Raw genomic sequence first — 17,952 nt, forward strand, 5'->3', positions numbered from 1 at the left:
CAAAAAAGTGCAAAAGTGCCAACTTGATGATTTGCATTTGGTGTTTGACTTGTCCACCTGCCCTAATGTCTCTGGTCATTCTTAAAGCCAGATTATAAGTACCCAGGAAAGGCCCTCCCTGCAAACATCTCCTTTTCACATGATTACTGATTTTTGAAGTAGAATTTAAGGGGGTAGAAAGTCTTTCATTCTACTATTAGGAAAAAAAAAAGGCTAAAAGCATAAACATTTCCTAAGACTTAGGACTGTATAAGCTGCAAATGAAATAACGAAATCAGTAAGCAGTTCTTATATACACATTGTGACAAACCGTACGGCCATGTCCCACAACTCCAGGACATGCCCAGTGTGAATGATGACCCTGGAGTTGGGCCAATATGGCAGCATCTGTTGGGTGCTGTTCTCTGAAGAGGCTCCGGATAGAAACATCTTTTTCTAAGAGGGAAACAGTCTATGAGCCCGGAGGCCTTTGGGGCTTCCGCTCTGGGTTGTCTCCTATTAAAGTCCCCTCAGGCCTCCCTGATTCCTGTCTGCCTGCCTCTCAAGATGCCTGTGAAAGCTCTGTTCTCTTTCGGGGGACTGAGATTGGGTTTCAACTTTTTTCTCATTTCTTAGTGACATCTGGACTCAAACGTTACTTCTGTAGCATTTCCTAACCCCTGTGCTCTGAGTGGGTTCTAGGAGCATAGGACAGTGATCCCCTCAACTCTCCTGGGTGGGTGGGAAGGGCCTTAGGTGGGTGGAAGAACCCCCACCCCCTCCCAGTTGATGATGTCCAACAACATCAGGCCTCCAGCAGCATGTCATCAAAATATTATCATTTTATAGGGGTGCCATTATCTGGAAAAGGTTGGGTGGCACTACCTTACTGCATTGTATTTAACTTTTCCATATAAAGATGTTTAACGGTAACTCTGCTTTTCCTTAGGGAATATTCCGCCTTCCTTGTTAGAGAAGAGTGTATATGACTAGCAAAGGAAACTCCAGGATAATTAAAATCCCTTGTATGTGTCTTCATTTCAGAAATTCTTTCTCTAGGACCTCTTTTGGGAATTAGACCTTGAAATAGCTCAGACTTTTAAAGATAGAGCTTAAAGTTCTATTCTATCTAGAATAGAATAAAATAAATTCAGTCTAATTAAAGAAACAGTCTTTTAAGGTGAGAATATAACTCCTGGTTGCAGCCATGATGGAGTAAAGAGCATTAGATTTAACCTCCTGCCATAGACAACTTTAAAATTGGACAAAATACATGAACCAGCTGTTTTGAGGCATTGGACAATGCACAGCACAGGGATGTGATCCTTGAGAGAAGGGAAGCATAAAGTGAGTTCCCTGTCAACCCTGGCTTTTTGCCTGGGGGCACTTTCTACATTGCAGCACAGGGCACTGGAGCCTAAACAGAGAGCAGAAGACTCATTGGATTGAATCAACGGAGACTATAACTCACGGCTGCCGAGGTGGATGGAATTTTCAGGGCAGGGAATTGCAGAGGAGCACGAGCTGTGCAAAGAAAGAGCTCCAAAAGTCTATCTATAAGGGTCCCTTGAGTCTTTGGCCACAGCACAAGGCTGTGCATCAGTAAGGCAAGACTCCACAAGACCTGGCCGAAAGTAAGTTGGGGGAGGAGGGTGTGTGGGTGGGCTGTGAGCTGAGTGGATATCCCAGAGGTCACCAGTGATAGGAGATGTTGGAGTTCTGGCCAAGCAGAATGGAAAAACTTTGTTGAACACACTTGGCATCCAATTGACAACTCAGAAAAGTTAGCCATAGGAATAGCGCTACCCTAGACCCACCCTAAATGAAGCGCAAAACCAAGCCTTGACAGGTCAAGCTGACCTGCAAGTAACATGCCCACCGTAAGGAAACTCCACACTCTTGCAAGGAAAACAACAAAATTCAGTCCTTCAACAACGTAGCGTGCAGTGCATGGCTGTTGAGAACATGCAGTCACACGTTACCAGATGTACGAAGAAGCAGGAAACTGTGAGGTATGGTATGGGTAGCTTGTAAAAGGCATGTGGTCATTTCTGAATACAGTGTTCAGGCATCACGACATGCTTTAATCAATATCGACATAACTAAAAGGAAGCTTGATTACGGCTTTTTGTGTGTTACTCATCCAGTTTTTTTGTTACCAGTTATACAATATGTAAAATGAAAAAGTCAGCAGTTAGTATAGCAAAGCCTGTAAGTTGTTGCCCAATAAAAAGTCAGGATTTTTTTTACAAGTAGACAATCTCTTTGAGGTCATGACTTCCCAGTATCACAGAACAGTGAATGACTGCCTAAACCTCACCTATCCCAGATGTTGATATTTGGAATGTGACATCTTCTTGAGTGGGCTTGTCCCTGGGACGGTCTCCTCGGCTTCCCCCATTAACCGTGGTCTGCCAGGCATTTCTTCTACCCTGAGAGAGAACCCGTGGTTCTCTTTTTCTCCTGTTACCTCATAAACTGTGATGTTGACGAGCCTGCTAGAGTAACTGCCTTATGGGATGCTGGAAGTTCTGAGCAGAAATCCCAGCCATGCAGAATGATCGCATCTCTTCGGGAGGTGTTAACGAGCAGCGGTAGAACTGAGTGCTCATGGGCTTCGGCTTCCATGGAGCTTCCTCTCAACAGTCCCCCTGAAGCTCCATGCAGAAGGTGTTTATTAGTAAATATTAAACAGCACTTTTCATACTGTTCGTGGGATGTTGAGGGTGTGAGACCCGCCTCGGGGCACTCAGAGGCTCACTTGACAGCCATACCGAGGTCAAATAACACTCACTTTCTCCTCTAGTGATATTTCAGTCATCAGAGAAGGTCGTGAAAACAACCATGCTGGATGATTTCTGGGAAATCGGTACTAGGGAGTGTGGGGACAGCTGACCACCAGGGGAAGTGACCAAGCAGAGTGCTTTTCTTTTTCAAGAGGACCAGGTGGTGAACCCATCATTTGGGGGTTTGCTGTGGCGATTTCTGAGCTATACGTTCCTGTCCAAACTCGAACAGGGCACTTATGATGTCTTAGAAAATGTGACCTACCTTTTCAAGGTACTTTTTAAGTTGTTACCACAAATATGAACAAATATTCAGTACAGACCAACCGGTAAGCCTGATTGAATAGATGAAGCTTTCTTATATAGCTAATCTAGACCTGCCTCTTCCTCGTTCAACTTGACGTCACTTCGGATGTTTGGAAATTGTGGGAAGTAGATTAGTATTGTGGGGGCAGATTGGGCCATCCATCTATTCATCCATTCAGCCAACGTGTATTCATAATCAATATTTTCCAGGCACTGTGCTAGGTATTTGGTGGATACAGAGATATAAATAAAAGATCCTTTGTTTTCAAGGAGCTTACCATTTTTGAGAACCTTTCTACTCAAAGTGTGGTCCAGTAGCATTGACATCACCTGGGAACCTGTTAGAAATGCTGAATCTCTGACCAGCCCCAGACCTAGTGAATCCGAATTGTCATTTTCACCTGATCTCCCGTGGTGTGTCTGCAGGAGAAAGAAACAGGACTAGTATTGCAATGGAGCTTATTACTGATTCATCCATCTTGTTCCTGGATGAGCCCACAACTGGCTTAGATTCAAGCACAGCAAATGCTGTCCTTTTGCTTCTGAAGAGAATGTCTAAATAAGGACAGACAGTCATTTTCTCCATTCATCAGCCTCGTTATTCCATCTTCAAGTTCTTTGATAGCCTTACCTTGTTGGCCTCAGAAAGATTAATGTTCCACGGGCCTGCTCAGGAGGCCTTGGGTTACTTTCCATCCACTGGTTACCACTGTGAGCTCTATAATAACCCTGCAGACTTCTTCCTGGACGTCATTAATGGAGACTCCTGTGCTGTGGTGTTAAACAGAGAAGACACAGATGGTGAAGCCAGGGAGACTGAAGAGCCTTCCAAGAAAGATACTCCGCTCATAGGAAAATTAACTGAGTTTTATGCCAACTCCTCCTTCTTCAAGGAGACAAAAGTTGAGTTAGATCGACTCTCAGGGGGTCAGAAGAAGAATATTTCAGTCTACAAGGAGATCACCTATGCCACCTCCTTCTGTCATCAGCTCAGATGGATTTCCAGGCGTTCATTCAAAAACTTACTGGGTGATCTCCAGGTTTCTATAGTTCAGATAATTGTAACAGTCATCCTGGGACTGGTTATAGGTGCCATTTTCTACCGTCTAAAAAATGATCCTACAGGAATGCAGAACAGAGCCGGGGTGCGCTTCTTCCTGACCACCAACCAGTGTTTCAGCAGTGTGTCGGCCGTGGAGCTCCTGGTGGTCGAGAAGAAGCTCTTCATACATGAATATATCAGTGGATACTACAGAGTGTCATCTTACTTCTTTGGAAAAGTGTTATCTGATTTACTCCCCATGAGGATGTTACCAAGTATTATATTTGCTAGTATAACATACTCCCTGTTAGGATTGAAACCACAGGTGGAGGCCTTCTTCATCATGATGTTTACCGTGATGATGGTGGCTTATTCAGCCCGTTCAATGGCGCTGGCCATAGCAGCAAGTCAGAGCGTGGTATCCATAGCAACGCTTCTCATGACCATCTCTTTTGTGTTTATGATGATATTTTCAGGGCTGTTGGTAAATCTCAGAACCGTTGTGCCTTGGCTCTCGTGGCTTCAGTACTTTAGCATTCCTCGATATGGCTTTGCGGCTTTGCAGCATAATGAATTTCTGGGACAAAACTTCTGCCCAGGACTCAGTGTAACAACAAACAGTACCTATAGCTATGCAATATGTACTGGCAAAGAATTTCTGGAAAACGAGGGCGTCACTTTCTCACCTTGGGGCCTGTGGAGGAATCACGTAGCCTTGGCACGCATGATTGTTACCTTCCTTACAGTTGCCTACCTGAAATTATTATTCCTTAAACATTTTTCCTAAATTTCTCTTTAATTTACATGATTTACCCCACCTTAAAAAGGGAGCATTCTTGATTTCAGTAAAAAAAAAAAAAGCCAGAAGTGATTCTAACTGTGCAGCCAGCTTCGAGAAGCACTGGTCTAAGATGTTGCTTTGCACTCTTGACGAAATGGAGCCCCAACTGAGGTTGCAGCTGGGTTTGCAATTTACAAGGCAAGTGGCAAGTTTGTCTTTTCTAAAGATTTAAAGTGCCTAGACGAGAGGCAGACACAGCAGAGCTCACAGGTGACTCCCTGCCGCCAGGTTGGATGACAGGGAGCGGCTCTCAGCTGACCCCCAGTGCGAGAGCTGTGTGCACTGGTGGAGTGCTTCCGCCACGTTCCCCAGGGCCTCTGTGGCAGGATGGAGGAAACTAAGGCCTGACACTGAGGTCTGGGCCGGGCTTCCCTCCTCAGACACACCCTGGGGGCTTCACATCCCTCTCCTGAGCCCTCCAAGTGTGTGAGCTGCTGCCAGGGGGTTTCACCGGAAGATGGTGCTGAGTCGCATGACAGATGTATGTGTGCTTAATTAAGACACTTTCCTGGCCTCATTATCCCTCAAGGTCTCTGGGACCAGCCCCTAGAATCACGGTAATGACGACAAACCAGCAGCAGTTGTGTTACTCTTTACACCTCAAACATCTCCTGTGTATCAAGGAACTGAGACCCAGAGTTTTTATCACTAGTGGACCACTTAAGTATCAGATGGCCCAAGTTCGCTCTCCTTCTCCTCTCTCTGAGATATCTTGGCTAACCCAAGATAGTGCAGAACTGGAGTACAGCACGCCTAAGGCTCTGTTTATTCATTCCTTAAAAGGAAAAACATTATTTGTATTTTACAAGGAAAAATATATTTTACGCTAATATCTGCCTGGCGATGAGGCATAGAGAAACCATTTTGAGGACTTAATCATAGAAGAGTGAGCATTCTATGTCAGAAGTATAATTCTTTCCATACTCTTTGACTCTTGATAAGGGCCGAGGTCTACTTTCCTCTGCTTACATGTGAATAGATCTTATTTCTAATCATCATTGTTCTGGAAACTTCCATCTACATGCTGATCTTTAACTCTTTCCCACTGCAAACTCCTGCCTCATTTAAAGGCCATCCCCTCACCTGCAAACGCTGCCCTTTCCTCATCCTTATTGGAATCTCAAAATCCACTAGGGTAGATCTTGGCATAACCATCGTGGGTTGTGCCTGTGGTATAATTATTAGTAGTGTCCCAGGTTTGGAAATAAATTATATGGTCACCCTAAAATCTTCCAGTGTTTTGCCAACACTGCGTCTCTCCTTAGTGGTCACCTACTGCCTCATTCTCCTGCCTTCACCCACCTCCTGCCATCCTCCTTGGGGACATTAACTCCATCCTGATGATGTTCTGGCCTCACAAATCATTGACTGTCCATTCTCCCCCCCGCCACCGTCACTCATGGTTGCCATCTTGCCTCACCCCTCACATCACTCTTCAGTAGAGGTTGGTTGGAATCTCCTGGGAGCCAAACATTGCCTTCACTCTAAGTGCCAGTTCTTGAATGTTCTCTTCTATGACCCCAGCTTCCCACTCTCCCTCTTCCCTTCCTTCACACTTGGTGATCCCACCCTTGACCTTTCTCATTACCTTGATTCTTGGCCTCGTTGTCTCCTTTCAGGCTGCCTGGTTTCTCTTGGTCCCACTTGCTGTTGATCCAGCCTAGGACTCCTGCCGGTGTTTCGGTGCCATGTTGATTCATTGTGTCTGCCTCTCCCATTAGGCTCTGAGCTTGGGAGCCCCATAAGGACATGATGATTTTCTTTTTCCTGCTGAATTCCTCTCCTATCCTGCATGTTTTAGGTCCTCATTAAATAAATTGCATTTGCTGTTCTTTCACACTTCTCGAAGCAGAGCCCTCATACAAATAATTCTCTCTTCATCTCTGCCGCCAAAAGCCTAGTTCTTTTGTCTGGTTTGTTGAAGATGACTTATTTTCATTTCTCATTTTGCTGTCAGAATTCTTCCTGCTTCCCTTAAATTAGCTTCTATTGCTAGGGGAAAAGAAGTCTCAGTTCTCTAAATCTCTGTCCCACTCCAGGCATCTTGACCCTGTGGCCATTTTCTGTCCTGCAGCAGACTCCCTTTCACTTTTCTTAGTATTCTGTCACGCTGTCAGTTTTCTTTCTTCAACATACTTATCTCATCCGTGAGCTTTGTATTTGTTCTTATACCAGTCAGAACAATTAGACATACTGTGTTCTATCTTCATGCTTTCCCTCTCTTACCTTGAATCACACAATGATTAGCACTGTTCATGTTTTCCTTAAAAAGCAGAACATAGATGAGCCATTCGAGCTACTCACCACTGATGGGAGGTATAATAAAGGTAATGTCACACGCACTGTTTTCCCCTGTAGGCGTGCGTAAGTTCTGAAGTTATTCTGCATATGCTTTTTTTGTTTTGTTTTGTTTATTAAAATTTTCTTTGCTGTTTTTCTCACATATGAAGCAGGAGGCTTCATTACAGTGGTTCTTGGGTTGCTGATTGCTTAAGGCTAATGGGAAGCATAGCCTTGAACCATTTAGAAAGTTTGAAAGAAAGCCTTCAAAAGAAATATAGCACTAAACAATATTTGAGTGCCTTTTATGGACATAATTCTGTATCAGATGATCTGAAATGAATGTGGAGAAAAGTCCACTCCTCACATAAGCAAACCCTTCACACATGAAAAGATTTAAGATTATTTGAAAAGCTGTTAATGATTCTCTCCTCTTTGGTACTAGATCTCATGGTTGATACCTGTTATAAAAAAAGGACCTTGTATGTTATGTGTGTGCATGTGTGCGTGTGTGTGTTTCACACAAATCTCTAAGCTCCCTGGAATTAGGGATCATGTTCTTTTGCATGTTTAATGTTTGGTGCCTACAGAATGAATTTAAATATACTTTACATATAATAGTTGTTTGTTGAATGGGACATCGTGAAATGCAAATTAACACAGTTCTGAGTGTCAGAGAAAAGGTAAAGCTTCCATTATAGTCACTTTCCTAAAGATGAGTTTCAAGTTGGGCTTTGAAGATGAGAGGGACTTGTCCAGAAAAAGAAGAGGAAAAAAAATTATGCCAGGAATTTCCTCAGAAACAGAGGCTCTGGATTGAAAGACTTAATTTCCAAGGATTAGGAGTAAAGAAATTCCACCCCCTCCTCCTTCATAAGTTTTTCTGATATCGTTGATGCCATAACAGTTTCTCAGGGATGGAAGAACGTCAGAAGTCATCAGATTCTGCCACCACCACCCATGTTCATGAGTCCCTTCTTAGGGACTACCGCTAGATTGTTTAGGGCGTGACGTGACGTGGGCAGGAACAGATACGTGCCTGGGCTCCTCATTGGCACTTTCCAGGAAAGATAAGCATTCTTTCATATTGTAAGTCTCCTGAACCTTGATTTGTCCTGAGTGCATCTGAACTTGATGCTTCAGGTGTCTTTGTCTCTTGGTGTTGGTTGCGACTAGAATTTATAGTGTGATTAAGGACTCAGGTCAGTCTATCCTTATAACAGATACCACTGGGGTAGAAGATGATGCTGAGCATTTACTTCTCACCTGAGGTGGCCCTGTGTTAACTTCCATAGAATCCTCACAGGCTGGGGTAGATGGAGGCTATCTTGTCCTGCAGTAATCCTAGTCTTGGGCTGTGGGAGATCACAGAGCTCAGGGTTAGAAAGAGTCTTCTTTGATTCCAGAAATATTTATTATATTGTGCATTGGGCTGGGGGTGTAATGGTGAACAATCCAGGTGCGTTTCTCTTTTTGCTGGAATGGATGCTCTAGCAGGGCACATAGTGAGTCACGTAAGCCAGGGCCTCCAGAGGCTTATCCCCAGGGCCTAGGCCAGCTGCACATCTGCCGCTTGAGGCCTCGTCACCCCTTCCCCAGCCCCACCGGTATTGTGGAGGGCCATGAGTGCGTCTCCGTGGGCCCTGAGCAGGAATTCCTCACTTTCCTGAGCATTTATTTTCAAAGTCCTCTGTGTTACTAGCATTTTTTGGAAAGCCTTCGCTCATTTCAGGCTTTAGCTGGAAATTGTTGACCGCAGTCTGAGAATTGGGTTTTTACTCAAGGACCTGTACTTGACAGTGGTGTGTGTGCTGTACATACACTGGGAAGGAAGAAATGCCCAAGTGAGGAGGTTTACAGCAGGACAGATGGGTCTTGGATTGGGGTGGGAGAAGTGGAGTTGGACCCAGAGGACAAATGCGAGATATATTATCAGACTAGAGCAAATCAAACTTCCAAGCAGTTGGGGATGGGGAAAAATAGAGGTGGTTCTGTGGCGTGAGGGTGAATGCCTGGGAGAGCCACGAGGCCATTAGGCTCAGCATAGAAGCTTGCAAAGGCTGAGCTCTCACTCTCTCCCTAGCACTTGGCACAGAGTAGGTGCTCAATAAACGTTTGACAAGTGAGTGAACAGAATAGGGATTATTCAAAGGGAAGCAGTTTTGATCTGGAAGAATGAAGAGATTTATTCATTCATTTAGTGAGCAAACATTAAGTTCTGTAAGGTGGGGGGGAAGGGCTCTTCATGATGACAGCTGTGCCCCATCAGCACGGAAAGGAGAGGGTACATTAATGAGCTTGCATACACTGTGAGTTTTCTTGCCCTTGCCTGCCTGTCGCAAAGCCCTCCTTAATTTCGACAAGCTTTGTGACAGGCTAATCAGAGAGAACATTTGTGCGTGTGATGTTTTCTAACCCACGTTTTCAGTTAATGAAATAATTTTATTTCAGGAAAATTAAAATGAAGAAAATACATATCCTCCTATCCTTAAGGGAAAAACAGAAGATCTTATTGATCTTAAGGCATCTACAGGCAACACTGGGTTTTGAATCCCAGCGGACAGCTCTAGCGCACTTAAGCTTTTGTTCTCCCATCCGACTTTGGGGTTTGTGCTGATTTAGTCTTAGAAACCGTTGATAGCAGCCTCAAGGAAAGCTCCTCGATCTCTCTAGAAAGGGTGTCAGAGCTCCCTGTAGGGTGCTTACCCCATTTCTCACTCTGCTCTCCTGTTTCCTAGGACTGCATCGACGTAGGCTGGTGGGAAGGAGAGCTCAATGGCAGACGCGGAGTGTTCCCCGACAACTTCGTGAAGTTACTTCCTCCGGACTTTGAAAAGGAGGGGAATGTAAGTCTCTGTGGCTTGGATCTCAGTGCTCTGCCTGCTGTCAGAATTGTGGCTTCCATGACGGGGCTGGGGATGTGGGGTGGGGAAGTTTATTGTTGAAGAGCCCTGGCATTTTAGTTTCTTTGTTTTTTTTTTCTTAATCAATTTATTTTATTTTATTTATTTTTGGCTGCGTTGGGTCTTCGTTGCTGCACGCGGGCTTTCTCTAGTTGCGGTGAGCGGGGGCTACTCTTCATTGCGGTGCGCGGGCTTCTCCCTGAGGTGGCTTCTCTTGTTGCGGAGCTCAGGCTCTAGGCATGTGGGCTCAGTAGTTGTGGCTCGTGGGCTCTAGAGCGCAGGCTCAGTAGTTGTGGCGCACGGGCTTAGTTGCTCCACAGCATGTGGGATCTTCCCGGACCAGGGCTCGAACCTGTGTCCCCTGCAGTGGCAGGTGGATTCTTAACCACTGCGCCCCCAGGGAAACCCCAGCATTTTAGTTTGATGGACCCGGGTTCTGAGCCCTCGGCTGCTCCATACCTGATATGTGTGAACAAGTCCGTTAACTTCCACAAGCCCCAGTTTCCTCATCAGTGCGCCTTATTCTAAGGGTTGTCGTGTGACTAAACAAGGTAATGTGGGTAAAGCACTTGGTGCAGTACCTGGAACGTCTAAGCACCCAAATAGACAGCAAGAACCATTAGGTGCTCCATTAGTAAGTGGATGGCCTGCATCCTGCATAGCATGTCCTTGGGGGTAAAGTGGCCAATATTGTGGAAGTGGCTGAAAAGCACGTTGTTAAGCTGAGGATACAGGGTGAGGCCTACTAAGCTTCCTAACTCTGTGTGGTGTGTGTGTGTGTGGTGTGTGTGTATGTGGACATGAATACACATGCATGCCCGTGTGTGTGTGTGTGTGTGTGTGTGTGTGTATACACACCTCTGATCTGTGCTTTCTTTCTTTGTGGGAACCCATTTTACAACGCTGTGGTTTAAATGAGCCAGTCCATCTTTGTTCGCCTCACTCCAGGCGTGTTGTTTCTCTGATGACAATGTAACAAAAAATGTTGAAAAGTTAGAAGCACTTTACATTCTAAGGGGGCAGCAGTTTGGTCTTTTCCAGCCAGTTCTACACCTCAGGGCTCTTTGGTCAGGCTTTCATGTGACTTCTGCCCACCTTTCCCAGCCTGCATTCTGTTCCTGCCCATGGGGGCTCTATTACTGGACCATGAACCTTGACCCATCACCATTCCCATGGAGCTGAGGTTCGGGAAAGGTAACTACAGTACTGGTGGATTGGTTGCCAAGGATACTAAACAGCATTGATGGTGTATGCACTGCTTAGATGAATGCATATGATTGTTCAAGGAGCCAGATGGTGTAGGTTCCCACCAAGATTATGGCCTGTAGGTTGGTTTGAAGCCAAGGGCCACACCTTTTAGGCTTTTTGATAGCTTTCTTTCTTGTATTGTTTAGCTGAAGGATGCTCTGTTCCACATCTGTTATTCTCTCTAGGAATTAAGTTTGAGGTTCAGAGAATCTATATTCTGCTTCCCAGTGTTTTCTAGACCATTGAGACTTACTGCTGGTCCGTGGGCCACACTTTATCAGCATCACCTGAAGCTTGTTAGAAATGCTCTGACCCCACCCTAGACCTGGTGCCTCAGAACCTGCATTTTATCAAGATCCTCAGGTGATCTGTTTACACATTACAGTTTGGGAAGCTCTAGTGTAGATACAGGTATCTGTCTAAGTGATGACAACCCCACCTTCTAGTTTCCAGCCATATTTTCGGAGGAGAATAAATCCACAGAACAGAGAAGGGCTCACCATTCAGTAAAGACATGTTCCACCAAGCAAAATCATTTGACCCATTTTTGTTGATAATGATTGCCGTGGTGGGTTATCAGCTGACAGAATTCATCCTCGAGAAAAACAGACGCTAGCACTTAGTAATGACTATATAGTAAATGTTTAAAACAGTAAGACACAGGAATGAGGTTTGGCAAACATTTATGGAGTGCGGTGGTTGTGACTCTAGGCCGCGGCATTGAATAGACTTGGACTTGAATCCTGGCCCTGTCACTTAGCTGTTCTGTTCAAGGTCAACTCATTGAATGTTTCCTCAGTACACTCAGCCCTCGGTATCTGCGGGTTCTGCATCTGTGGATTCAGTCAACCTTGAGTCAAAAATACTAAAAAATATATTTCAGGAAGTTCGTGAAAGTAAAACTTGAATTTCTTGAATTTGCTGTGCAATGACAACTATTAACATAGCATTTACATTGTATTTGCAACCATTTATATAGCATTGACTTTGTATTAGATATTATAAGTAATCTAGAGATGACTTAAAGTATAGGGGAGGATGTGCATAGGTTATATGCAAATACTTGCCCATTTTATATGAGGGACTTGAACTTCTGTGGAATTTGCTGTCTGCGGGGGGGTACTGGAAGCAATCTCCCACAAATACTGAGTAACGACTGTGTCCTCATCTGTAAAATTGCAAGAATAATCATACCTACCTTGTTAAACTGTTGAGAAGATTGACTGAGATGATGCATATGAATTCCTTAGCACAGCGCCTGGTCCTTTGCAAACGCCCCATACGTGTTAACTATTCTGGTCTTTGTAATAATGACTATTAGCACAAGTTTTAGCTGGAAGGCTCCAGCTAAAACATTCAGTAATGATAGAAATCTGACTGTAGTTCATCAGATCAGCACGGAGTTACCTTGGTGAGCTTCCCTGGGGATCCAGATGCATCTAAGAACTTTGATGAATAGCCTTTAAAAAGAAATCTAGTGCCTTATAATATATATTTGCAGAGACAAGCAAGTCCAGGATAGCATAACCTTCACGTCATTTTGCATATTTGGGAGGGGGAAGATCTGCTGCCTGACAGTGATGTTTTATGTTTATTCATTCATTCACTTTGTATCTGTTGGGTCCCTTCTTTGGGCTGGCTGCTGTGCTGGTTGATGGGAAGTGAAGAGGACACACATGGTCGCTGTCCTTGTGGGCTTAGTGTTGGGCAGCAGGGGGCCACCCAGACTACCCGCTTCACCCTTCTCCCTCATCTTTGCGAGCCTGGGAAAAGGTGTTCACATCCAAAGCATTTGGATACCAAGACCTTCATGGTGATGCCTCTCCCTTCAGCCAAGGCATCTTAAGAAGCTCGCCCTCCTGCCAGACATTTGCCGCCTCCTTGGTCCTGATGGAAGTAGTATGATTTTGAAGGCTGAGGTAAATCTGGATAATTCTTTCCGCAAATGGGCAAAGCCTGTGGTTGCCTACGTTGTAGCGCCCTGCCTTCTAGTCCCCAGCCATATTTCAGGGGGCAATAAATTCACTCAAGTGAGAGAGACTCCATGGCATACTTTTCTAGAAGCTCTGCTCTGTTACATAAGGTATTACAGGAGGACTCCTGCTAAGAGAGTGACGTTGTCAGTGATGAGCGGACTCGTCTTGGTTTGCTCAGAGGCATGCATGCTCTTTGGGGCCCGTGGGCATCTTTCCCACCCCAGACAAGCAACCACCATCTCTTTGATAGGTCTTTTAACCTTGTTCCTAAGAAGCAGAAAACTCAGTTTTAGGGAAACAGTAGTTATACCTGTCAGACAAAGTAATACCTAGAGCTGAGAAGCAATTGTATAATGTGACGTTTAGCTTTTAGCAGATTCAAAGTATTATATCCTTTTCGTCCCCTCTGGCCTATAAAACCCGCCAACCAGCTTTGCATTGGTTGTTACACCAGCCTTTAGAACTGCACCTGGAGTGTTGGTGAGTTCGTGACACCATGACTGGAGACAGGGCTGTTGTGTGCTGAGTTGACTGTGTAAAGATGATTAGCATCATTAACACAAATGCACTATGTGAATGACAGAGTCTGAAACATTATTCTGCCATCAGTGTCAGCAGATGTCATCTTATCTTGCCAGTAGCTGGGGTTGCAGTCATTCATCCAGAAAAGAGGACGATGTGTGATGATTAGGGTAGACTGGAGCAAACAGCATTATTCAACGGCAGACCTCTTGAATCAGTAGGCATCACCGAAGCATTCTGACGAAGCAGGTGTATTCTCTGCTCCGGTGCAGATTCAGGTGGTTACTACGGGGCCTTTTGGAACTCCTCGAGGTCTTTCTTTCAGAGGGTGCTCAGCACATTCTCTCTCACCGGGGTAGTAAGGACTTTGGGGCTTTTCCCCAAGATATTCCCAGAGAGCACCAGTCGATCTCTTGGTGCAGATTTTAGAGCAATTATATAAGCTATTTATGTGAGAACCTAGATTCAGTGGCTGCCTGTTTATTTTGAGCCTCGACAGTAAAATTGAATATTAGAATGGAAAGATTAAATATTCTGAGAGCTCTGATGAAGTGACCTGCATGCTCTGTTGTCAGGACTGAAGGAAAGCAGGGAACTTGGACTCTCTGAACTGCTGAAACAACATCTTCCTGTCATTAAAAAAAAAAAAATAGAACAGGTATCCTGAAAGATGATGTTTCTGAAAGATAGTGTTTTAAGAAAGTCTCAGGATCCACTTCTTTTAAAAGAAAGTGTTCAAATCACCAGAAAATGGTACTGTTCTTGCATGCACTGATTTGAGGGGCTCTTGTGAGCTTGTGCCATGTTGAAAACCAGGGCATTGCTGAGATTCCCAGAGGCGTTTCCCCAGTGAATGCTCTACAGTGGAGGGTCTGCCTCTCGGCCTCAGGGATACAGAACCCTGCCCTCAAAGACTTCTAAGGATGCCTGTAACTGTGATGCAGGCTCACATTTGCAAACTCACAGAGACTTACCCGGGGAGCAGACTGGCAGCTTACTAATCGCAACAGGAACTGAAATGTCAGCCCATCGGAAGCACATAGGTCTGCCTGCCCTGGGCATTTGCTCCCTCTCAGCCTGATTCCTTAAAAGCCAGATTCTATAGGAAACCACATTTACTTGGTGATTTCCGGGAGAGCAAGGAATGAAAAGAAGAGGAGCTAGTTATTTTCACGAAGGGTCTTGCATGTCCAACTTGAGGCCCCGTCAGGCACCAGGGGGAAGAGTGAGCCAAGGGAACTGTATCTTGAGTTCACTAAGCGCCGAGGATGCTGGCAAGAGCCCCGCACCTGTGACCTCGGCAACTCTCCATTTTTCTCTCTTTTCATGGCTGATCAGCCCCTTGCCATCCATTGTCCATCTCCAGACATATCACGGTTCAATCAAATAGATTTCCCACATTCTCCATTACAGTTGAGTGCCAACCTTAAGATCGTTCGGCGGGAGTTTTGTACGTTCCAAACTTTTATAGGAAAGGATGTATCTTTTTTTTTTTTGACATTTATCATGATTTATTTTATTTTTTAATATGTTTGCTTTTTTTAACATCTTTATTGGAGTGTAATTGCTTTACAATGGTATGTTAGTTTCTGCTGTATCACAAAGTGAATCAGCTATATTATACATATATCCCCATATCTCCTCCCTCTTGCGTCTCCCTCCCTCCCTCCCTATCCCACCCCTCTAGGTGGTCACAAAGCACCGAGCTGATCTCCCTGTGCTATGCGGCTGCTTCCCACTAGCTCTCTGTTTTACATTTGGTAGTGTATATACGTCCATGCCACTCTCTCACTTCGTCCCAGCTTACCCTTCCCCCTCCCCATGTCCTCAAGTCCATTCTCTACATGTGAGTCTTTATTCCTGTCCTGCCCCTAGGTTCTTCAGAACCTTTTTTTTTTTTTTTACATTACATATATATGTGTTAGAATACTGTATTTGTTTTTCTCTTTCTGACTTACTTCACTCTGTATGACAGACTCTAGGTCCATCCACCTCACTACAAATAACTCAATTCTGTCTCTTTTTATGGCTGAGTAATATTCCATTGTATATATGTGCCACATCTTCTTTATCCATTCATCTGTCGATGGACACTTAGGTTGCTTCCACGTCCTGGCTATTGTAAATAGAGCTGCATTGTGGTACATGACTCTTTTTGAATTATGGTTTTCTCAGGGTATATGCCCAGTAGTGGGATTGCTGCGTTGTATGGTAGCTCTATTTTTAGTTTTTTAAGGAACCTCCATACTTTTCTCCATAGTGGCTGTATCAATTTACATTCCCACCAACAGTGCAAGAGGGCTCCCTTTTCTCCACACCCTCTCCAGCATTTATTGTTTGTAGATTTGTTGATGATGGCCATTCTGACCAGTGTGAGGTGATACCTCATTGTAGTTTTGATTTGCATTTCTCTAATGATTAGTGATGTTGAGCATCCGTTCATGTGTTTGTTGGCAATCTGTATATCTTCTTTGGAGAAATGTCTGTTTAGGTATTCTGCCCATTTTTGGATTGGGTTGTTTGTTTTTTTGATATTGAGCTGCATGAGCTGCTTGTAAATTTTGGAGATTAATCCTTTGTCATTTGCTTCGTTTGCAAATATTTTCTCCCATTCTGAGGGTTGTCTTTTCGTCTTATTTATGGTTTCCTTTGCTATGCAAAAGCTTTTAAGTTTCATTAGGTCCCATTTGTTTATTTTTATTTCCCTTTCTCTAGGAGGTGGGTCAAAAAGGATCTTGCTGTGACATTTGTCATAGAGTGTTCTGCCCACGTTTTCCTCTAAGAGTTTTACAGTGTCTGGCCTTACATTTAGGTCTTTAATCCACTTTGAGTTTGTTTTTGTGTATGGTGTTAGGGAGTGTTCTAATTTCATTCTTTTACATGTAGCTGTCCAGTTTTCCAAGTACCACTTATTGAAGAGGCTGTCTTTTCTCCATTGTATATTCTTGCCTCCTTTATCAAAGATACGGTGACCATATGTGTGTGGGTTTATCTCCTGGCTTTCTAGCCTATTCCACTGATCTATATTTCTGTTTTTGTGCCAGTACCATACTGTCTTGATTACTGAAGCTTTGCAGTATAGTCTGAAGTCTGGGGGCCTGATTCCTCCAGCTCCTTTTTTCTTTCTCAAGATTGCTTTGGCTATTCGGGGTCTTTTGTGTTTCCATACAAATTGTGATATTTTTTGTTCTAGTTCTGTGGAAAATGTTACTGGTAGTTTGATAGGGATTGCACTGAATCTGTAGATTGCTTTGGGTAGTAAAGTCATTTTCACAATGTTGATTCTTCCAATCCAAGAACATGGTATATCTCTCCATCTGTTTGTATCATCTTTAATTTCTTTCATCAGTGTCTTATAGTTTTCTGCATACAGGTCTTTTGTCTCCTTAGGTAGGTACTCCTAGGTATTTTATTCTTTTTGTTGCAGTGGTAAATGGGAGTATTTCCTTAATTTCTCTTTCAGATTTTTCATCATTAATGTATAGGAATGCAAGAGATTGCTGTGCATTAATTTTGTATCTTGCTACATTACCAAATTCCTTGATTAGCTCTAGTAGTTTTCTGGTAGCATCTTTAGGATTCTCTATGTATAGTATCATGTCATCTGCAAACAGTGACAGTTTTACCTGTTTTCCGATTTGGATTCCTTTCATTTCTTTTTCTTCTCTGATTGCTGTGGCGAAGACATCCAAAACTATGTTGAATAATAGGGGTGAGAGTGGGCAACCTGGTCTTGTTCCTGATCTCAGTGGAAATGGTTTCAGTTTTTCACCATTGAGAATGATGTTGGCTGTGGGTTTGTCATATATGGCCTTTATTACGTTGAGGTAAGTTACCTCTTTGCCTAGGAAAGGATGTCGCTTGCTTGATTCCCGTAATGGCTAATCCACTGTAGGTGAATTTTGCTGGTTTAACTCAGACCACATTCTCTTTACTAAGTTCTAAGGAGGCCCCTTACCTTAGTCTCCGTCATCTGACAACCCAGTTATAGCACTGTCCTCGGCCAAAATTTTCTTTATTCCTAGTCACGTCCTTCAGCCTTTTGAGAACCACTCTTCTTCTCATTTTT

At 44.0% G+C, this 17,952-nt stretch overlaps 1 protein-coding gene and 1 pseudogene across 10 annotated transcripts in view; both read left to right on the forward strand.

Moving 5' to 3' along the window:
* Window positions 1–17,952, forward strand: part of SH3KBP1 (SH3 domain containing kinase binding protein 1) — a 344,807-nt gene that overhangs the window by 263,716 nt on the left and 63,139 nt on the right. For all 10 annotated transcript variants that reach the window (XM_060002844.1, XM_060002847.1, XM_060002846.1 and 7 more), the window contains one exon: window positions 9,973–10,080. In XM_060002844.1, coding sequence (XP_059858827.1) covers window positions 9,973–10,080 — 108 coding nt within the window. The remainder of the gene's footprint in view (window positions 1–9,972; window positions 10,081–17,952) is intronic.
* LOC132419032 (broad substrate specificity ATP-binding cassette transporter ABCG2 pseudogene) lies at window positions 3,509–4,900 on the forward strand (annotated as a pseudogene).

Source organism: Delphinus delphis, chromosome X (assembly GCF_949987515.2).
Source record: "Delphinus delphis chromosome X, mDelDel1.2, whole genome shotgun sequence".
Taxonomy (NCBI): domain Eukaryota; kingdom Metazoa; phylum Chordata; class Mammalia; order Artiodactyla; family Delphinidae; genus Delphinus; species Delphinus delphis.